This window comes from Prionailurus bengalensis, chromosome E1, assembly GCF_016509475.1.
Source record: "Prionailurus bengalensis isolate Pbe53 chromosome E1, Fcat_Pben_1.1_paternal_pri, whole genome shotgun sequence".
Taxonomy (NCBI): domain Eukaryota; kingdom Metazoa; phylum Chordata; class Mammalia; order Carnivora; family Felidae; genus Prionailurus; species Prionailurus bengalensis.
Window position 1 is genome coordinate 16,242,768 of NC_057347.1, and position 20,724 is coordinate 16,263,491.

The window sequence follows — 20,724 nt, forward strand, 5'->3', positions numbered from 1 at the left end:
CCCAGAGGGTGCCTGCGTGGCTCAGTGGGTTGAGTGTCTGACTCCTGATTTCAGCTCAGGTCATGATCTCACAATTTGTGGGTTCGAGCCCCGCGTCGGGCTTTATGCTGACAGTATGGAGCCTGCTAGGGATTCTCTCTCTCTCCCTCTCTCTGCCCCTACCCTGCTCGTTCACAGACACACTCTCTCTAAATAAATAAATAAATAAACTTAAAAATGAATAAATCAAAGCACCCTTGGAAAGCTCTGATGGGCATGAGATGGAACCCACACTTCCTCCCTTGACACCCCTCCGCCCCACCCCTTGGTGAGGTGCTCAAAACCAATTCGGGCAGGATCCTCCCGTGGTGCTCAGGCTTCCCTCTCCTCCTGGAGCCAGGAGCCAAGCTGTGACCTGAGCACCTCTGGGGGTTGGAGGTCAGGGTCGATGTAGGATGCCAGAGGTCCAGGGCCCAGCGTTTCCCAGCAGATAAGAGGAAGTGCATAGACGGGAGGAAGTGGATGGAGTCTGCTCCAGCAGAAGAGAAGCAGAGGCTCAGTTTCCCAGGACGGTTGAAGACATACCCTTTTGTGAGCCACTTTGTCTTTTTCCCCTTCCAGAGCCCCCAGCCCAGAGAAGCAGGTTCTGTGGCTGCAGCAGAAACCAGAGGCCCACTCAAGTCCCTCTGGGCTGGGCTAGGCTGGGCTGGGCTAGGGCAGTACGCTGCTGGGTGGCTCTCAGGGGAGAGGGGAATTGAAAAGGAAAAGCATCTCGGAGGAGGGTGGGGAGAGAGGGAGGCTGTGTGGTGTACTCTCTCTCTCTCCCTCTCTCTCTCTCTCTCTCTCTCTCTCTCTCTTCTGGACTTAGCCTAAGCCTCACCCGGGAGAGGAGTGTCTTCTGTCTGTTCTTGGAGCTGCTTTCTGTCACTTCCCCGCCCATCTGTGCTGTCAGCAGCACCGGCAAAGTTGGCCTCAAACTTGAACGCAGCTGAAGGCTCCAGCTTTCCAAAGCTCCGCGGGGGGCATCAGGCAGGCCTCAGCCTCTGAACTCTGGCTGGCCCAGAGAAGTCGACCCCCTCCCCCTGCCAGGCTCCCGCTGGCCCTTGCTCCCGTGGGTGACCTTTCTGTCCCTGGGCCCCAGTCTGGGCTGAGGAATGGTGTGCTGAGGTCCCCCTGGAACTGATCGTCTCAGTCTGGAGCTGGAGCAACCCAAGGCCCGAGCGGACATGGCCAATCCTGTGCAGCCTCAGTTTCCCCCAGCCCGGGAGCCAGGCACTGCCTCGCCCACAGACCTGCCGGAGATGGAGAAGCTCCTCACTAAGGTGGAAGGCAAGAACGACAAGCCACTGAAGCTGTCCAAGTCCCTCTCGGGGGCCTTGGACCTGGAGCAGAATGGCCATGGCCTGCCCTTCAAGGTGGTGTCCGAGGGGCACCAGGAAGCCACACTCCCCTGGTCACCCTCTCGAGCCAGCTCTAGGCGGGCATCCTCCGTTGTCACCGCCTCCTCTGCCCAGGACCAAGAAGTCCCAAGAGATTACCTCATCCTTGCCATCACCTCCTGCTTCTGCCCCGTCTGGCCCCTCAACCTCATCCCCCTCATCTTTTCTATCATGGTAAGTGCTGCTGGGTTTCAGGGCAGGGGCAAGGCCAGGGCAAGGCCAGGGCTCAGCAGGCATGGTCCTCTGGGAGGCACAAGACACTCTGTCTGGGTGCAAAGTAGGGGGGCTGGGGGCTCGGGAGAAGACTCCCCTTCTCACCTGGCCTGCTACCCCCCCCGTTAGAGAGGGGGCCGGGGACAGGAGACCTGTTTGCTGTCCTCCCTCATCTCCGCTGTTCCTGTTCGGCATCACAGATCGACCTTGCACGCATCCCTGCTGGGGAGGGGACCCCAGGGAGCCACCTGGAGCTAAACTCTACACAGCAGAAAGACGGCCAAGTTGGGGTGGGGGCGGCTTGCCTTTTGCAGGGGGTGTCCCGAGGAGTCATCCTGAGTGAGGCTGTGTATCAGCAGAGGTTGTGGCCAGTGTGGGTTCTCAGGACCCCCAGTTCTCAGAAGGGGAGCCAGCTGCCCCCACCCCCCATCCCAGGTCGCCTGGGTATTCTAACAGCCTTTACCAGCTCTGGTTTCCAAGAGCTGTGGCTTCCCTGCCATGCACTGAGGGCCCTGGGGCCTGGATCCCCCGAGGCTGCTCCTCTGTGGGGCGGTGTTTTTGCTGGGGGCCCTCTGGGCTTCGTGGCTACACTGATTTCAGCATCTGTCTTCAGGGCAGGGGAAAATGTGTGAAAAATGTGAGCGTCAGAGGGCATGGCTGGCCTTGCCAAGGAGGACCGTGTGGGCTAGTCATTGCTTCTCACATACTTGTCCCGTAAGGTTTTGAGTAAATTGTCATAGGTTGTCCCCAAACCAAGCCATTTGGCTAGAACAACTGACAGAAGATCCATAGAAAATGTCAGTACATGTTGGCAAGTGACTTTTGAGGTCCTGGAAGAGGAAGGAGGGAGGGACGGGACGGAGAGAAGGGGGTGAGAGAGAGACTTGCGGAATGAAAAAAAAAAAAAAAAAAAAGAATGAAAGCGGGGAGGGTAAAGTACCAGCTCCAGGCTGGTCAGGGCTGGAGACTCTGTGTGGAGACACTGTCTGCTTCCCTCTGGAGCGCCTCCACTGCTGAGTCACCTATCACTGAGTCCCCTCAGGAGTTGTGGTCACTCCTGCCGCCCCCGGGCTGTCTCCTGAGAAGGCCCCTATTCTCCAAACACCTCTTGACTTCACTAAGGCCCAGTGTCCAGTCGGGGATGCCTTCCCTGATCCCCTGGCAAATCTAGCACCACCCGCCAGTACGTCAGGGGACACTGGTAGCATTCCTGAGTCCGAGACTTGGCATGGGCACAAGAGCCAGGGCTGAGCAGGGCCCAGGGTGGGGCCTCTGAGGAGCTTCCTGTCCTGCCTGCTGCATTTGGGGGCAGCTGGGAGGCAGAACCAGGCCTCAGGGGTGCAGCTGGGGGCTCTGGGCAGGGCCAACCTCTTGGTTACAGGGAGAAGCCCCGGGAGGGGAGACAGGCTTCTGGGAGGGAAACCACACAAGGGCCCAGGAGAAAACAGTTGCTAGAATCCATCTCCTTGTGGGGGTGGCGGGGTGCAGGCTGGGTAGACGCTGCCTTTATCAGAGGAAACCTGGGTCCAAGACTGTGAGACCACTGCACCCACCCCCAATACATTTCTACGTCCTTCTCAGGTTCCTGAGCCAGTTCTGAAGGTCACTGGGCCAGGGGCAGGGAATACCAGACACAATCACCAATTCCCAGGAGCCTCCGGTCCGGTGGGGAGAAACTTGTAAACAGTTCCTATCACACATTGCAAGAAGTACTCGTGCTAGACAAAACAGCAAGATTCTGTGTGGCCTCGGGCAAGTCCCTCGAATCTCTCTTCTCGGTGTTCCCATCTGCAAAATGGGTGCTGCATAACACCTGCATTAGAAAGCTGTGTGAGGGTGACGTGAGATCAGCCACACAATGTGCTTAAGAACCACAGTAAGTGCTATGATGCCGTAGCAGTGATTAAGTGGCAGCTGAGGGTCTCCTTGGCCAGGGATGGGAAGCCATCACGGGATATTTGTTTCTTTTTTTTTTAATTTTTTTAAAGCTTTAAAATATAATACACATATCATGCAATTCACCTGTTCAATGTGTACAATTCAAAGACCTTTAGTGTATTCACAGATGAGTACAGCCGTATCTACTGCACATTTTCCTCACCTCCAACCCCCCAAGCCTGTTTTATCACTCCATCTCTCCCGTGCTCCCTCCCCCAGATCTAATGAACCACTAGCCTTTCAGTCTCTACGGATCTGCCACTTCTGGACATTTCCTATCAAAGGAATCACACAGCATGTGGTCATTTGGGACTGGCTTTGAGCTTTCCCCACATTGCTGCATATATATCATAGGATTTGGAGCCAGAGTGGGGTGTGGTTGGATTTCCGGTTTGGTGCAGGATGAGAGGAGGGACCAGAGGGGCCCCTCTGAGCCGAGCAGTTGGGAGAGAGAAGCTTTGCAGAGGCACAGGTGAGCGGAGAAGAGGCCTGGACCAGGGCCATGGCAAGGGGCAGAGAGGGTTTCTGGAAACCTTCTAAGAATTGTTAACACGGACCGTGTATTCATTCATTCAGTCAACCATACGCTTGACTGGCAAGCTGCTTGTTTGGAGGGAACTAAGTGGTACAGAATGACTGGGTCCCCCATGAATGAATATGCCTCTTCTACGAATGAGGTGCATGCTAGGCATTTGGGAAGATAGATAAACTGGTCTATTTGGCATGTGGCCCAAGGATGCAAGAGTATGGTGATGGAGGGAGTGGGGCAAGGACCCGCTCTAGAAAATTAAGTTTATCCTGGTGGTTCTGAGGAGCCCCTGAAAAATTTTAAGCAGAGGCATGATGTGGTCTATTCATATTTTATCTTTTTTTTTTTTTTAACAGAGAGAGAGAGTGAGCATGGGGGGGGGGGCAAAGGGAGAGAGAGAGAATCTTAAGAGACTCCATGCCCAGCACAAAGCACAACTCGGGGCTCAATCTCACCACAATGAGATCATGACCTGAGCCAAAATCAAGAATTGGAAGCTTAACTGACAGAGTCACCCAGGTGCTGTGGTCTGTTCACATTTTAAAACAAACATCCAAGTGCACTGTGGGAAATGACCTAGAGCAGGCAAGGCTGGGAGCCAGGAGACTCCATAGGAGGCTCTCGAGATAGTTTAGGCAGTGATGTGATGAAGGCACAGGCCAAGCAGTGGCTTAGAAAGGAACGCACCGATGAGAGGATTGTTGAGGAGAGATCAGCTGCACTCACCTCCCAGTCCTGGGTCTCCACTCAAAAATAGGGCAGCTGTCTTGGAGAGAGCTCTGGGGACTGCAGCATTTAAGGGGTGGGTGGAGGGAGTGGACAGGAAAGAGTTTTGGAAAGAAGACTTCAGGAGGTGGGAGGCAAGCTAGAAGAGAGGGACAGATGCCCTGGGAGGAGTGAGTTTGAAGGAGGAGGGATGGTCAAACTCAGTAGGGAGATCAGGTCAAATTAGGATGGGGATGTCCACTGGTTTGGCCATATATAGACCCCTGGTGACCCTGGTGATGGAGAGGCTGGGCAGAAAAGAGAGAGGTGACTGACGAGGTCCGTGAAGAGTGCAGATTGGAATCCAGAAGGACCCTGTCCCCGGGAGCCTGCAGGAAAGGCCATGAGGGCAGAAGCAGATAGAAATCCTCAAAGGAAAAGGAGCTGGCTCATGCTACATGGGCTCCTTGCCACCAGGGATGTGGAGGGCAAGGCCATTTGCTGAGAAAGAAGGGCCTGGTGGCAGGGGAGGGGAGAGGTGACAAGGGACAGAGAGGTCAATGGCCTGAGGGCTCTGCTGAGGCTGGAGACCACGGGTCTGAACTGTCATCAGCTTGTGTGGTCGTGTGTCTTTTCTCCGGCTATAGGTACAGAGTCATAGATGGGACACCGGGCCCACCCAGGGCTGGGGATGGCAAAGCTGCCATGAGGGCAAGACCAGGGGGCACAGAAGACGCCGGGAAGGGTGGCGGAGGTGATACACTGAAGGATCAGGCTGGATTGGGAGGCAGTGAGGCTGGAAAGATGGTGGTGACCATGGAGGAGAGGGAGGGGTCACAGGCTGAGGCTCAAAGAAGTTAAGGGCAGGTGCTGTGAGAGAGAGATAGCAGGGGCTGAGATTGCAGAGGAGGGGCATGTGGGGGGGTGGCCAGATGGGGTGTATAGCTGTGGAAATGAATTTCCAAAGAGAACTGTGAGAAGCCAGCAGGAAGGAGCCCGAGGGAGCCCAGTGTTAGGGGATAATATCACTTACTAAATGTTAGACACAGGTTCAAATTCTTCACATATATTATCTCATTGAACCTGGCCTCTATAACCCATTGGTATTGGTATTATGCTCCTTTTACAGTGGAGAAAACTGAAGCGCAGGTGTGAAAGAACCTGCTGGTCACTGGGGAACCTAGGACCAGAGGGATGCCCGGAGCCAGAGCTGGGGTTCTAGCCACTACACTAACCTGCTTGGCGGGGGAAGTTATCAGGGGGTGCCCACAGTTGTCTCCCCTCTCTGGGAGCCAGTCTGGGTCACAGGAGGGAGTGCTGAGACTCGGCCCCACCCAAGCAGCAGGGGTGAAGGAGGGACAGAGGGTGTGGGCAGCTAGTACGTCTCCTGTGCTGACGTCTCTAGGTCCTGGAGACAGACACCAGAACTCTGGCTACCAAGTAAAGCCCTTGACCCCAGGGCAGAGCCCCACAGCCCTGACAGCCTCTCTACAGCCTACTGTCTGCAGAGCACGCCCTACTATGAGGCTTGCCGAGTCACGTTAATTGTTCTCACTTAACACACGAGGCAAACAGAGACACTTGAACAGAGCCTTGCCCACGGTGGCACAACTGGGTGCTGAATCTAGTGTTCTCGCCACGACCCCACCCTGCCTGCAGCTACCTTTGGGGACAAGGATGGTGTGTCCCTCCCAGGAAAGCCACATGTTTGAGACATTTGTGCAGGGAGGGAAGAATCCACTTCCTTCCCTCTGTCTCTCCATCCTCCTCCCCCTACCCCCACCCCCGTTCTTCTGCACCCCTACTGACTCCATCAGTGGAAGACTCATGGACCAGCAGTGTCCTTCCCACTGTGGCTTTGACAGGGGCTCGCTGTGACAGGGGCTCAACCCGAGGGGCTGGGATCACAGGTATGCAGACCCAGCCCTGGTCAGTACCGCAGGCTCCCGTGAGCCTCCTGAGGTGGCCAGGGCAGGGCTAGCTTCATCCGTTTGACTTCTGAGTCAGGCTGAGAAATGGCCATGTTCTTCGTCGGTGCCAGCAAGGTCTCCTGTCAGCAAGGGGTGCCGGACCCCAGGCGGCAGTCCTTCAGTTGACAATGGTGCTTAAACCAGCATCAGATAGGCCCGGGTGTACATGCCTCATGTACCAACCAGCTCCATGCCTCCTAAGCCACGTGATCATGTCCAAATCACTCCACTGCCTCAGTTCCCTCATCTATAAAATAGGCGTGATGAAACTGTCTACCCCGTAAAGGTGCCGGAAGGATTAACTGGGTTAATATGTGTGAAAACACCAGAGCCTGGCACATAGTCAATGCTCCATAAATGGCAGTGGTTACTGTTTTTATTAATACTAAGTGAAACTTGGTAATGTCAGAGGAAAGGGCAAATCCCCAGTGGACAGGCAATTCTGACTTTAACCAGTTTGGGGGATAATGGGGTCTCAGCTGTCCTGACACCAGCTGGGGAGGGGCAGCCCTGTCTGTGGTTGTCGTGGAGACCTCTGAGCAGCCCCTTCTCGGTGGATTCCCTTACGACATGCGGACATGCGGGAGCGCTAAAGAGGTCCAGAGTGGCTCCAGGCTTCCTTTCTCAGGCATTTTGGATGACCTGATTATTTAACTGATGTGTTGCAGGCTCCCTTTCATTCATGTACACATTCATCCATTCACTTGGCAAGAGTGCTGAGCCCCAACCAGCTCTGAAGATCAGCCAGCACTCAGACATATGGCTGAAAATACTGACGTACTCCTTATTTATTTAAATCCAAGTTAGTTAACATACAGCATACTATGGGTTCTCCGGTTCTCCGGGACCCCCATCCCCCACCCACCTTGACAGCTGCTGCGTTCCTGACTCCTCCCCCAGAACCCCCCCCCCCCCCCCCCCCCCCCCCCCCCCCCCCCCCCCCCCCCCCCCCCCCCCCCCCCCCCCCCCCCCCCCCCCCCCCCCCCCCCCCCCCCCCCCCCCCCCCCCCCCCCCCCCCCCCCCCCCGCCACCGATGCTTCCCCACTCTCCAGCAACTGAAGTTAACCCTGTAGTTAGGGTGTTCCAGAAACAACTGCTCTGTTGCAGAGAGAGGGGTGCGAAGGGAGCATGAAGCACATCCTGTGGCTTTGACCCGCCTGCATTTGTTTGATCTCCTTGGAAGGACCAATAGCTGATCAGTGCTCAGCTGATCACAATTTGCCAAGTCCCCTCAGATCTCCCGGAGGCTTGGCCTGAGCCTCACCGGTGGAGGAAACTCTTTCCTGATAATTTTTGTTGCCGCCTGCTTCTGGCTGGTTTCCTCCGCTGGCAGCTCTCCCCAGCACTCTCCCTGTCCTATCTTCTTCCCTCCTCACCCCCTACCGGTTCTCTCCAACTTTTTTCAATGTATTTCCTCACCCATCTATTAACCTGAGTTCATCTTTTCCCTCACCATTCCCACTGCCATTGCAATCACAAATGATCTATTAATTTGCAGTCATTATAACCATTACTGCAGTTATGGCTCTGTTCCTTCAACCTGAGCCATTTTGTATAAGGGGAAGATAATGCACTAAGTGGGGTGTGGTATATGCAGCCGGTAATTCACTCGTGGAAAGTAAGACAGGGTTTTCTTCCATCTCTGGAGTCAAGGGATGGATTAAAAAAAATTTTTTTTTAATGTGTATTTATTTTTGAAGGAAAGAGAGACAGAACATGAGTGGAGGAGGAGCAGAGAGAGAGAGAAGGAGACACAGAATCCGAAGCAGGCTCCAGGCTCTGAGCTGTCAGCACAGAGCCTGACGTGGGGCTCGAACCCATGAACCGTGAGATCATGACCTGAGCCAAAATCGGACGCTCAACCGACTGAGCCACCCAGGCACCTCTAGGGATGGATTTTTTATTTGGGAGCTAATGTTGGGTGGGGGGGTACTTCAGAAATGAGTGCCACCTAGCAGTGGGGACCTTCTGTTTTTCAAAGTAGGGCTCTACCCTTCAAGGCAGCTCTTCCCTCCATTTTATGGATCAGAAAATGAAGATTTACAGAATACTTTTGACGTTTACACTGGACAATGTATGACACATAAAGTGTCTGACACAACATAGCAGGTGAAGTCGGGTCTGCCCCACTCCATCTGGCCATTCCCAGTGATCTCCCTCAACGCTGTCTCTCGGGCTAAAAGGAACACGCATGACTGGGATGCACGGGCTGATGGTGCTGCGGATAAAGAAGAGGGATTGGGTTTAGAGTGACTGAAAAATTCATCTCTCCTCTTGCTTCCCCTCCCCACCTCTCAAACCCAAGCAACCACACGTGCACCTCTCTCCACAGTCCTGGATCATTATTGAACACACAGAGATTTCTCTGGCAAGTGAGGAGCAGGACTCCTCTGAAATCCTGGGCCCCTCCCCACTACATGCCATGCTTACGGCCGGGAATGAGTCCCTTGGTAATGATTCCAGGTAGCCCCAGAATTTCTACAGCTCAACTTCCTGGAAATCCCTAAAGCCTTTCTGTATGTTTCCCCCTCTTCCTCCCAATGTTGCCTTGGTGTTGAAGTCCTTAGTTCAGTACCCTGGGCCGGCCTTGCAGAGAGCTGGAGGTGGCCTGGGTTAGTGGGTGGGGCCCAAACCCAGATAACAGATATCTCTCCTGTGGGACCTATTGCCTATATTTCATTCATGAATCTTCTATTATAACTTGAGCATTCCACTAAGTTCACTGGTTAGAAAACACCTCTCATTCTTTTTCTCTCTTCTGTTATTCTTCACTTCCTCAAACATTTACTGAATACCTACTAGGGCCAGTCCCTAGGTTACATAAGAGGGGCACAAAGATTTAGGCTTTGTGGTCCCTGCCTTCAAGGAGCTTACAGTCTAGGGAAAGAGACTGACACAAGAACTAATGACACAAGATGGGAAGAGAGGCAAAGACCATGGTGTGAGATGCTATGGGAGTTCCAAGGAGAAGGTGATTAATTGCTTGTGGACCCCAGGGAAAGTTTTATTGGAGGTGACTCTTGAAGGGTTGGAAGGAGCTGAAGTGGCAATGTGGTAATGAGGAAAGCTATTCCAGCAGAGACAACAGTACAGGCCAAGGCACTGAGGCATAAAAATGTGTCCCTTTTGGGGCATCTGGATGGCTCAGTCAGTAAAGCAGGTGACTCTTAACCTCAGAGCTGTGAGTTCAAGCTCCATGTTGGATGTGGAGCCTACTTTAAAAAATGTTTTTAAATGAAAAACATTTTTAAAAGAAACAGAAAAATTTCATTAAAAAAAAAAGTGTCCCTTTTATGGAGAGCCATGTGACCAGGCTTGTGGTTTAAAGACCTCACCTTGGCTCTAAAGAGGTTGGTTGGAGGGGCCCCACGGTGGCTCAGTCACTTGAGCATCTGACTCTTGATTTTGGCTCAGGTCGTGATCTCAGGGTCATGGGATCGAGTCCCATGTCAGGCTCTGCGTTGAGTGGGGAGACTGCTTGAGATTCTCTCTCTCTCCCTCTCCCCCTCTCCCCTTCTCTCGCTCTCTCTCTAAAATAAATGAAATAAAATAAAAAAGGAAGAAGAGGTTGGTGAGGGGCAAGGCTGGAGCAGAGAGACTAGTGAGAAGGAAGGAGGCTGTGCAGTCTCCAGATGAAACAAACTGTGAGAGTGGGCTAGGGCCGTGGACTCAGGGCTGGAGAGGTAGGGACAGACTTGAGGAACATTAGAGAGGTCAGGAATTCATATGTGACTGTATTTGAGGACGGGGAGAGATAGAGAAGAAGCCACGCTGCGGGGACAGCTGTGGAGGATGGGGACAGGCATCCAGGAGGTCTGGTTCCAAAGCCTGTGCTCCTATCCAGGCTGGCTGCCTTTGCAGGGAGCTGGGAGGCTGTACCTGCTCCCTCAAGTCCTCGCCACGTCCAAGTGAGCCTCAGGATGGGCTGTTACCCGAGCCCCCGCCCATGCCCCCTCCTCAAGCCAGACCCATCTGTTCTTTCATGTCTCACAGGATCACACTCATTTATTGTCACCGAGCGTCCTGGTGTCCGGAGACTGAACCCTCACGACTCTGCCCCGACCCGCCTGCAGACCGGTCAAAGCGTGCGGCCGCCCGCACCCACGTGTATCTAGTCTCCAAGAACAGCAGTGCTCTCCTCTGCTGGCTGTAGGGCATCCCTTTGCTGAAGTCCAGACTTCTCCCTGCCGCCCTGGGACATGGGGGCACCTATCACTCCTTGGTCTTTTCAGCCTCTCCCTCTGACTGGATCTTTTCCCTCTCCTGTCTTGACGAAACCCTCTATTTGTCTCTCCCCGCTGCAGGCTCCCCAGGGCTTACAAGACAAAATCCAGATTCCATCCTGCAGTAGTTCGGGCCCTTCCTGATCTGGCCTTTCTCCCCTTCTCTCACACCTGCAAGGTGCTCTGGGCTCTAGCCCCTCCTTTGAAAATGGTCTAATAACCCTCCCTAACACACTCATAGGAGTGTGAGGATGCTCTAATGCTCTGCCTGATGGCAAGCACTTAACATAGTTCCAGGTCCAAGGTAGATGGTCAAATCATGTTAGGGATCATTATCAGTCCAGTCTCAACAAGCTTCACGGAGGAGGAGGTGGCATCCGAGGCAGCCCTCGACAGGTGGAGAGGATGTGGACGTGTGTGTTTGAGCGGGAGCGGGAACAAAAGCAGGGAGAGGTCAGTGCCGGCAAAGGCATCCGTTGTGGCAGGGAAGAGTAGAAGATAAAATCAGGAAGGTGCAGAGCTGACCTGGGTTTGGACTTTGTTCTATGAACAGTGGTGGGGGGGCCGTGGAAGATGCTGGGCAGGGCCACCGCCTAAGCCACCATCATCTCTTTGAACTCATGCGTCAGCTCCTGTCTCTCCGCCTCCTCTCTGATCCCACCCTAGGACCGCATGCCGGGGGCCTCGCACAGGGCCTGGCATAAACATGCGTGGAGTGGGATGGTGGCGTGGGGGTGACACGAAGAGGAGGAGAGCTCAGAGCCGGGGCCGGGGGTGGGAGGCTCTTCAGGAGGCTGTTGTGTTGGCTTGGGTGAGAAGTGGCACCTGGAACCAGGGCAGGTGCAAGGGGGCCAGGGAGGACTGTGGGGGAACTGGCCAGGAGAGGAAACTGATGGGTAGGGTGGCAGCAGACAGGTGTTGTGACCGAGTGGGAGGACTCTGGGCTGTGGTCAATAATCGGGCAAGTGGACAGAGGAGCACAAGGCCAGGAGCAGATCCAGGGCAAAGAGAGTCTGAGGTCAAACACTGCACCAGGCAGGTGGCACTGTCCTGGAAGGAGCTTGGACAGGGAGCCGTGAGGTGGGGTGGAGGGTTGGTTAGGTTTCTGAGAGGAGAAACAGACAGCACCTGGGGAAGGGGGGCACCCTCTTCCCTGAACTGCAGCTTCTTTACAAGTTTTTTTTTTTTTAATGTTTATATGTTTATTTATTTATCTTGAGAGAGAGAGAGAGCATGAGTGGGGCAGGGGCACAGAGAGAGAGAATCTCAAGCAAAGCTCCAAGTTGTGAGCACATAGCCGGACCCAGGGCTTGATCTCACAAACCATGAGATCATGACCTGAGCCGAAATCAAGAGTCAGACGTTTAACCAGCTGAGCCACCCAGGCGTCCCCTGAACTCCAGGTCCTTTAAAAGTGGCCAACACTGCCAGCCTCGTGGGATGGTTCTGAGCCTAAGGGAGATCTTCCAGGTACAGTCCTTAGCAAGTCCCAGCACAAAGTAAGGGCTCAAGACACCATCATCATCACCACCGCCATCATCAAGGGACTTGACTACATTTCTGCGCTGAACTCAGGAGCCTCAAATAATCTGAAAATAAAATAACCAAATAAGTGGCCTAAGACCTTGAAACCAGTCACACCTTTAGCGGACTCCTGCCTGTGCCTGTTCTGGAAGCCCAAGGAGCATCAGGGAACTCTAGAGCTGGAGGAATCTGGAGGTCACAGGTCAGCCCTGGCCAGCAGGTTGACACCTGAAGCATTATGGGTGAGGGTGAGGTGTGGGGGTGGGGGAGGGTGGGACACATCTCCTCCTGAGCCACTCCCAGGAGCTCCCAGGATTCTTTCTGGCCATCCCCACACTCACCCACCTGGTTTCACCGAATTAAATAAGGCTGAGAAAAACTGAGCTCACTGAGAAAGAAGTATCAAATGGGCCTGGTGAAGCCAAGAGTGGCTCTCGCCAAGCCCCAGCCTTTCAGTTCAAACCCAAGATACCTGCCTTTCTGGTGTGATTTGGCAAGTCAGCTTGGTTGAACTAAGATGTGGTTCCTGGGTGAAAATAGGAGGAGGAAGGATCGAAGATACTTTTTCCTGCTGTGGAAGAAGGGGTCACAGAGGAGAGGAGTCAGGCACCTCGGGCCACAGAAAAAGCCACAGGAGGGGCGCTGGGTGGCTCAGTCGGTTAAGCGTCCAACTTTGGCTCAGGTCATGATCTCACAGTTCATGGTTTCAAGCCCCACACCCGGCTCCATGCTGACAGCTCAGAGCCTGGAACCTGCTTCATATTTTGTGTCTCCCTCTCTCCGCCCCTCCCCCCCAACTCTCTCTCTCTCTCTGTCTCTCTCTCAAAAATAAATAAACATTAAAAAACATTTTTTTAAAAAGCCACTGGGGCTTAGTGTGGTCATAGCAGTGAGCCTTGGGCAGGGGTCCAGAGGGGCCTGGCGTGTCTGCTCCTGCCAGCCCAGCATGGCCTGGACCTGGTCCACCCTCCCAGGCCCTCCGTCTTCACCAGAACACCTACCATGGCCACCCTGCCCCATCACTGTCCTGAGAGGAAGTGCCCCGCATTGCTTGGTTCTGCATCCATTGAGGGGCAAGCTCGGTTGGGGGTTCCCACAAGAGAGCTGAGCCACTTGGGTCCAGGCCAGTTCTACAGGAGAAGCCTGCTTCCTGTCCCCGAGGCGGGTGCTGGAGTGTGGGCTGAGGTGGGGGCTGGGTGGGCTCTGGAGGCCCAGGCAAGGGGCCCCCCCAACAGGGCTGCTGGGAAGAGCCTTCCTGAGGTCTCTGCCACCCTCTCTCTGCAGTCTCGAAGTAGTGTGCAACAGGGGGACCTGGACGGGGCCCGGAGGCTGGGTCGCCTGGCCCGTCTGCTCAGCATCACCTTCATCATCATGGGAATCATCATCATCATTGTGGCCGTGACCGTCAATTTCGCAGGTGAGGCTCAGCCACACGGAGCTGAGGGAGCCAGCTTGCTCGGGGTGCGGACCACGGAAGGGCGCAGCCCAGCTCCCAGGGCAGGGGGCGGTGGGAATGGAGTAAGAGCATATAAGGGCCACAGGCCAATCCTCTCGGAGAAGCAACCCCATCCCCGGGAGTGCCCAGCAGAGTGGGACTGGCTTCCGACCTCCCTTATGCCTGGATCATTAGGAAAGGGGGTGGAAAGAGCACAGGTCTGGGAACCAGAGGTGGTGGGCTCCAGTCTCGGTTCCGAGGGCCCCGGGTCCTGGGCCAGTGTGGTGCCTGGTTGAGACTGCGAGCGTCACCCAAGATCATGGATGCGATGCTGCTTGGCGAATGCTGGGCCTGCCCTGCGAGCATTCCTGCTGGGGCGGCCAGCACATACGAGAAGTAAACTACGCATGTGGTGGAAGTCTGGCAGTAACACTTTTGTAAGCCCCCAGATGTGGCCCAGGGAGCTTATCCAAGCAGGGGCACCATTTTCAAAGGTGACTCTCAGCTGCTCAAAAGGCCGGTGCAGCTTTGAGTTTCTGGGCCACGCGGGTCAGTGCGGTCCACTCGCCTCCCTTCACACGCTGGCCTCGGGAAGCCCCCAAGCATCTCTGCCATTTGCAGTGGTCAGTCTAAACTTTTCCCCTAAACATCTTGCTACTCTAGATGCGCTGTGTGGACAGTGGCAGTGGCTGCTGACACTGGGAATGTGTCAGAAATGCAGAGTCTCAGGCCCCATCCCAGACCCACTGAATCAGAACCTGCATTTCAATAAGATTTCCAGCCCCGTCATTAAAGGAGGCACTGGTCCAGAACATGAGTGTTCAACTTGGGGCAGAAAGCCTGGGATACAGGGGTGGGGTCATGGGCAACCTTGGCCACTTCTTTGGAGAGGGAAGAGTTCAGGTTGGTAATCAGCCTGCCTGGGTTCAGAGCCCACATCCTCCACTGACTAAGTATCTGAGATGAAGCACATTCCGCTCTCTCTCTGGGACTGATGCACATGCAGGTATATGGAAGACAGGGACCTCCGGCCAGGGCATTAGCCTCCGTATCACCCTGTGTGCCTCAATCTCCTCTGTCCTGCTCGTCATGTTAGCCGTGACTTTTTTTTTATTATTATTTTTAATCTTTATTTTTGAGAGAGAGAGACAGCTCAAGCAGGGGAGGGACAGAGAGAGAGATGGAGACACAGGATCTGAAGCAGGCTCCAGGCTCTGAGCTGTCAGCACAGAGCCTGATGTGGGATTCTAACTCACGAACCGTGAGATCATACTTGAGCTGAAGTTGGACACTTAACCCACTGAGCCGCCCAGGTGCCCCATAGCCATGACTTTTTTGATGGCAAATGAGAACTACCGAACTCAAGTTGGCAAAGAAAATTGTTTAAAAACTTCAGGCACAGATGGTTCTATGTTTGGGGGTCCCAAGCCACTGTGAACCAGATGACCCTATTACCATCTCCCACTAGGAAACAAACACCCCAAACCTCAAAACGAGGACTTGAAGACTTGTTCTGAGCTCTGTTTTGCCTCAACTGTTCTCCCCTTTACAGTTCAGAAGAAATAGAACTAACCAGGGTGCTGTGCTGGCAGGGACGGCCCCCGCCGGCTAGAGGCCTCCGCACACCCCCACCACCGCAGGAGGGCAGGACCACGGCTGCCAAGCGCCCACTCTTCCCTGAGCTCCCGAAGCACGGACTTGGAGTCAAGCCCCTAAGTCTCCCCACTGTCAGCCCACATCAGATGTGAAAAGCAAGAAGAAGAAAGGAAATTAAATTTCCTGTGAAACTGACGAATAATGAGGTTTAGTCTCATGGACACAGCCTGGTATTTGCCCTCAGTGTTCTGGCTTGTTTCTTGGCCCCACCGTTTCCTGGGATCTAGCAAGCAGCATATTCTGCGTGTTGGAGGAGGAGCCAGTCCCACAAATGAGATGGACTGTGGTTGGGAGAGAAGCAGCGCATTCCCTGCACATCTGATGACCGAGAGCCAAGACGTGGGACTTTCTCTTTTGTATTTTTTTTGGGGGGGTGTGTAAAAAAGACCACTTGCATGCCTGTGCCACATGCTTGCTGTGATCCCAGCCAGTGCCCTGAGCCCAGGGGCCCAGGTGCCGCTCAGCATAGGCCCTGGGACCGGTTGGGCACACAAGATGTGCAGCTGCCTGGAGAGAGGTGACTGCCACATCCATAATTGGGTGGATGTTGGTGAAGACAGGAGCAGGAACCGCATGACCCACAGACCTCTTCTCTAACTTTTCAGCCTCAGGAGCATCTCTGCTAAGAACTCTGGTCCCAACACGTCTCCCAGGATGACCCAGTCTGCCTCTTGCTTCCTCCCTCCCTGTGCTATCGCCTAGGGCACCAACCAAGTGGCCTGGGGCCTGACCCCAGCCCAGCTCAGCCAGTGGGGAGAAGCCTGGACCGGAGCTTGCCTCCTGCCTGCCATGCCCTCTCTAATGGTCTAGGGTACAAACTTGGGGCCCCAGGTGGGGCCTGGGCTCTGGCTCCCAGCCCGGCAGCACCGGCTGCTCTGTGCCTTCTCCTGTGCCCCTGGCCATCCACAAAACAGCAAAGGCTTTCCCTGGAGATTTTGGGGCCACCTCTGTGCTGAGGGCTTCCCACAGGCTCCCAGACTGTTAGCAGTGTTAGTCCTGTTTGCAGGGGAATGGGCCAGAGGGTTTTTTATGAAGGTTTATTGTTGATTGGGTCTAGAGAGTTCTAGGACAGAGAGAAGAGCTGGGCGAAGAGGCCAGTCTTTGGGAGAGAGGGAGGCCCTGGGCTTGGGAACACACTCACATGCCTCGAGGCAGAGGTGACGCCATGGCCTCTGTCTCAGGACCTAATGAGACACCTGAAAGGACCGAGCAGGGTCCCTTGAACTCCTACCTGATTTCTGGCCTGGGATTCTCCCCAGACCTCTGCCTGGCACAGGCTCTACCCACAGGGGCCTCTCCTGTGCCCACCTCCCTGGCTCGCTTCTCTTCCCAGACCCTCAGAGAGGGATGTTCCAGGATTTCCCACCCTGGGATGCCCTGTCTAGCAGCTATGGCTACTGCCTTTGATAAGAGGGCATGTTCCCAGCCACAGCCAGACTAGCCCCAGGCTGGCAAAGAATGATACCCCTGCACCCATTCAGGGCCCTCATGCCTCCTCTCAGAGCCCTTTCCTGTCTCTCTGACGCTTCTCAGACTCCTAGGAAGGAGCCTGTTAGCTCTGTCTACTAGAAGGGTCCCCAGTGCAGCTCTGAGCCTTCTGGGAGGGGCTTTGTGGCAGGGGAGGGGCTTTGTGGCAGGGGAGGGGTGTAGGGCCCAGGGGCACTGGGTGGATCCCTCTGGGGCCCCCGTTTCTGCATTAGTTCCCCACCTGGGGAGCAAACTCCAACCTCTCCAGATCCTAAAGGAGGGGTTGGGTTTGCTTTATAGGACCTTTGAGGCCAAAATAGAGATGCCTCTGTGTTTTGGGGGAGGGAGGGAGGGAGCCCAGAGCATTCGTGTCACTTGTGAAGTCAGGTCAGGCCAGGGGGTGAATCACAAAGTCTATGGAACTGGTGGTTCATGAGGCCATGGTCTCCTGGCAGGCCCCAGGGGTCCCAGCTTCAGCACCCCAGGGGGAAAGAGAATAACCAGTCAGCCGGTTTAGGCATGGTCTTGTGGGGGAGAACGATGGCCAAAGTGGGGCTCTGTCTTGCACACTGTGACACACCCAGACCTGCCCTGGCCCCTGCAGTCACACCCACACAGACACACACTTGTTCACACTCAAAGCCCAGAGCAGTCGAGAAAGAGAGGAGCCAGCAGCAGACAGCCACAGGACAGCTGGGAATTCCTTCCATTCAGGCAAGGACAACATGGGAATACTCTAGTTGTACCAAGGACGTAGCTCAGAGGCCTCTGAGGGTTGCAGAAGGAGCAGAGGCCTCAGGAGACTGACTCCTGGGGCAGAGAGGAGCACAAGGCCTGCACCTTGTGGAGATCGGACTGGAGGGAGGGTCCCCTGACTCCCCTGTGGCCTCCACCCACAGGCAGCCTGGCCCCCCCCCACCCCAGGCCTAACCCCCTGCTGCCCCAGCTCCGTCGTGGGTCCAGCTGCTGGCTGCATGAACACAGCGGTCCCCCAGCTCTGGACGCAGACATAGCTCCTCCCTGTCCCAGCAAGAACCGCGCACCCCCGCCCGCACCACACTCTCTAGTTGGCGCCTCTGTATTGCTCAGCATGGAAACAAATAAAGCTGAAAGCGCATGTGCTCCACGGCCCTTTGCTGGGGTCAAAGGATTCCGAACAACAGGGTTGGGGGGAAATCCACTCAGTCTGTCGGTGCCAGTTCCGGGGTCAGGGCCCGGAGCCAGGCAATGGGAAGGCTGGGCACACTCGGGGCATTCCGCTGGGTAAGTTTGTCCTCCCTGGGCCTCAGTTTCTCCAGTGAGGAATGCAGGTCCCACCTTCCCTCAGTTGTCCTTTCTGCACCTGAACAAAGACCTCAGGCACAGAAAGAAGAGCCCAGGAAGCCGACACTTGCTGACAGCCTGGCTCACGCTGGGTGTTTCACATGCACGGGGAAATCCTAGGGGGTTACTAGTGTTATCTCCAGGTTCAGATTGGTAAACTGAGGCTCAGAGACATTCAGGGACTTGTCCCAGGTCACACCATGCCCAGCACACAGAAGGTACTGAATAAATGTTGGTGAACCGACCCTGTCCCTAGGGCTGACCCCAAAGTTGGCTTCTTGCAACCATGCTTTGCTACTCAGAGAGGAAAGCCCTATAGAAGGAAGGCAAGTTAGTTGGCGGGGGTGGGGAGCGGTGGTGGGGGATAAGGTGGGAGGAGGGATCCATTTCCCAGACTGCTGGAGGGCAGGCCAAGCAGGGTGTGGGTGTGGGCAGAGTGACATCTACCCCCCCTTTCTCTCTCTCCGTCTCCCCCTCTGGGAGTCTCTTTTATAAGGGCACTAATCCCAGAACCCTTTTGACCTAAGCACCTCCCACAGGCCCCACCTCCTCATACCATCATCTTGATAGGTAAGATTTCAACATACAAATTTGGGAAGGACACAGCAGTCAGACCACAGCAGTGTGGAGGTGTTTCAGTGGGTGCTCACAGGGAGAGCTGTGGAGGGAGCAGCAACCTCTGCCCCAGAGTGGGAGGGAGGCTCCCCAAAGGACCCTGGGCTGGGACCCCTCCTTCTCTCCTTCCACAAACTTGTAGTAAGTGTGGGGTGCTCCGATCAGATAGGGGAGCCACCAAAGGTGGGGTGTCCCAATCGGATGGGGGCTGGTGGCCAGGGCGGTGAAAGAATTCACCCAAGGCAGAACAATGGAGATAGAAGTTTATCAAATACACCATGAGAGAGCATGGGGCAGGATAGCAAAATAGAGCCGGTCAGTGCCGAGGTGGTGGTGAGGGGCCACAGTTACAGGATGGAGTGAGAGAGTATGAGAACATATGGAATTTTCCTTTCTTTGGTAATCTTAAGAACTGGTCATTTTTGAGGTGGGTCCCTTAATGAGCCCATTTGCATTGCCCGTACCTTACTCAGTTTTCCGTTGCTCAAGCTTGTTGCCTAAAAGCTGCCTCTACATTGAACACTTACTACATACCAGGCCTTATACTGGACCCTGAGGACACATAGATGAAAAGGACAGGCTTTCTGGACCATAGGACCTGTGGTCTAAAGGGAAAGTTCTGGAAGGAAGGAGTTAGTTGCTGGGGCAGGGTAAGTGAATGTGCCAGCTGGGTAGATGAGGGCTGCTGGGAGGGGAACACGGGACAGAGGGCTGTCCTAGGAAGTCAGGGAAGCCAAGAGCAGGAAGGTGGCCTTCACCGGGAGACTCATGATCTTTCCAAGGATACTTAAAGCACCACCCAGGGATCCAGATGAAGATGAAATGCCGCCAGTGTAATGCTGCCAATTTAATAACACTCAGGTGAGTGGACACCTCCTGTCCACGGGCACTGCCAGTAATAATCACATCACTGTAGTGCCTAGCTTGGTGGTGAAGGTTTCTTCGACATTGTCAGACACAACCCAATTTTAGAAACTTTAAAACGGGAAGGGGGCACCTGTGTCTTACAATCAGTGAGGGAAATATTGGAGTTTTCACAATGCAGGAGGCCTCATATGACAGATGGCTGTGCCCTGGGACAAGGGGTCTGGCCTCTCTGAACCTCATCTCCCCATCTGTAAATGGGGTGATAATCTGCTCTGGACACGCCCAGGGCTGTTGGGAGCCTGACGCAATCCTGGGGAACCGGGAGGGCTCGATACATGTGGGGGGCACAGCCTGGCCCCCAGCCTGGAGAGCATCCCAGAATCTGGGTAGTTCTGGGCACCCTGGCCTGCCCCTTGAGTCCCTGCCAGCCTCCTGCCCATCCCCCGACCCATGATAGGAGACAACCCCGTGGGCCCTGGAAAGCTCTCTGGCCCAGGCCCCAAACTTTTCCCTCATTGTCTGTGTCATCGTGGGCAGCCCCTGGCCTCTCTCTGGGCCTCAGTCTCCTCAAGTAAAGGAGTGAGCTGAGCTGGTCTAGAATCACCTGGGGGCTTGAGGACATGCTGAAGCCTGGCTGCCACTCCTAGAGAATCTGGTTTAAGTGGTCTGGGGTGTGGCTGGAGCACCTGCATTTTTTCTTTTTTCAGATTTTTTTTTTTTTTAAAGTAATCTCTATACCCAACATGGAGCTCAAACTCACAACCACAAGATCCAGAGTTGCATGCTCCACCAAGTGAGCCAGCCAGCCTCCCCTGGAGCATCCGGGTTTTAACAAATTTTT

At 54.8% G+C, this 20,724-nt stretch overlaps 1 protein-coding gene across 2 annotated transcripts; it reads left to right on the top strand.

The window, feature by feature from the left end:
- Positions 1-780: 780 nt before the first annotated feature.
- Positions 781-15,988, top strand: TRARG1 (trafficking regulator of GLUT4 (SLC2A4) 1). Of its 2 annotated transcripts, XM_043585543.1 has the most exons (3): positions 798-1,592; positions 13,805-13,937; positions 15,508-15,988. In XM_043585543.1, exons 1-3 carry the CDS (start codon positions 1,206-1,208, stop codon positions 15,519-15,521), a joined length of 534 nt encoding a protein of 177 aa, XP_043441478.1. In that variant the 5' UTR covers positions 798-1,205; the 3' UTR covers positions 15,522-15,988. The 2 variants fall into 2 exon arrangements, with proteins under 2 accessions (XP_043441479.1, XP_043441478.1); XM_043585544.1 differs by lacking the exons at positions 13,805-13,937; positions 15,508-15,988 and adding an exon at positions 13,495-13,677 and having other exon boundaries at positions 781-1,592.
- Positions 15,989-20,724: the final 4,736 nt, after the last annotated feature.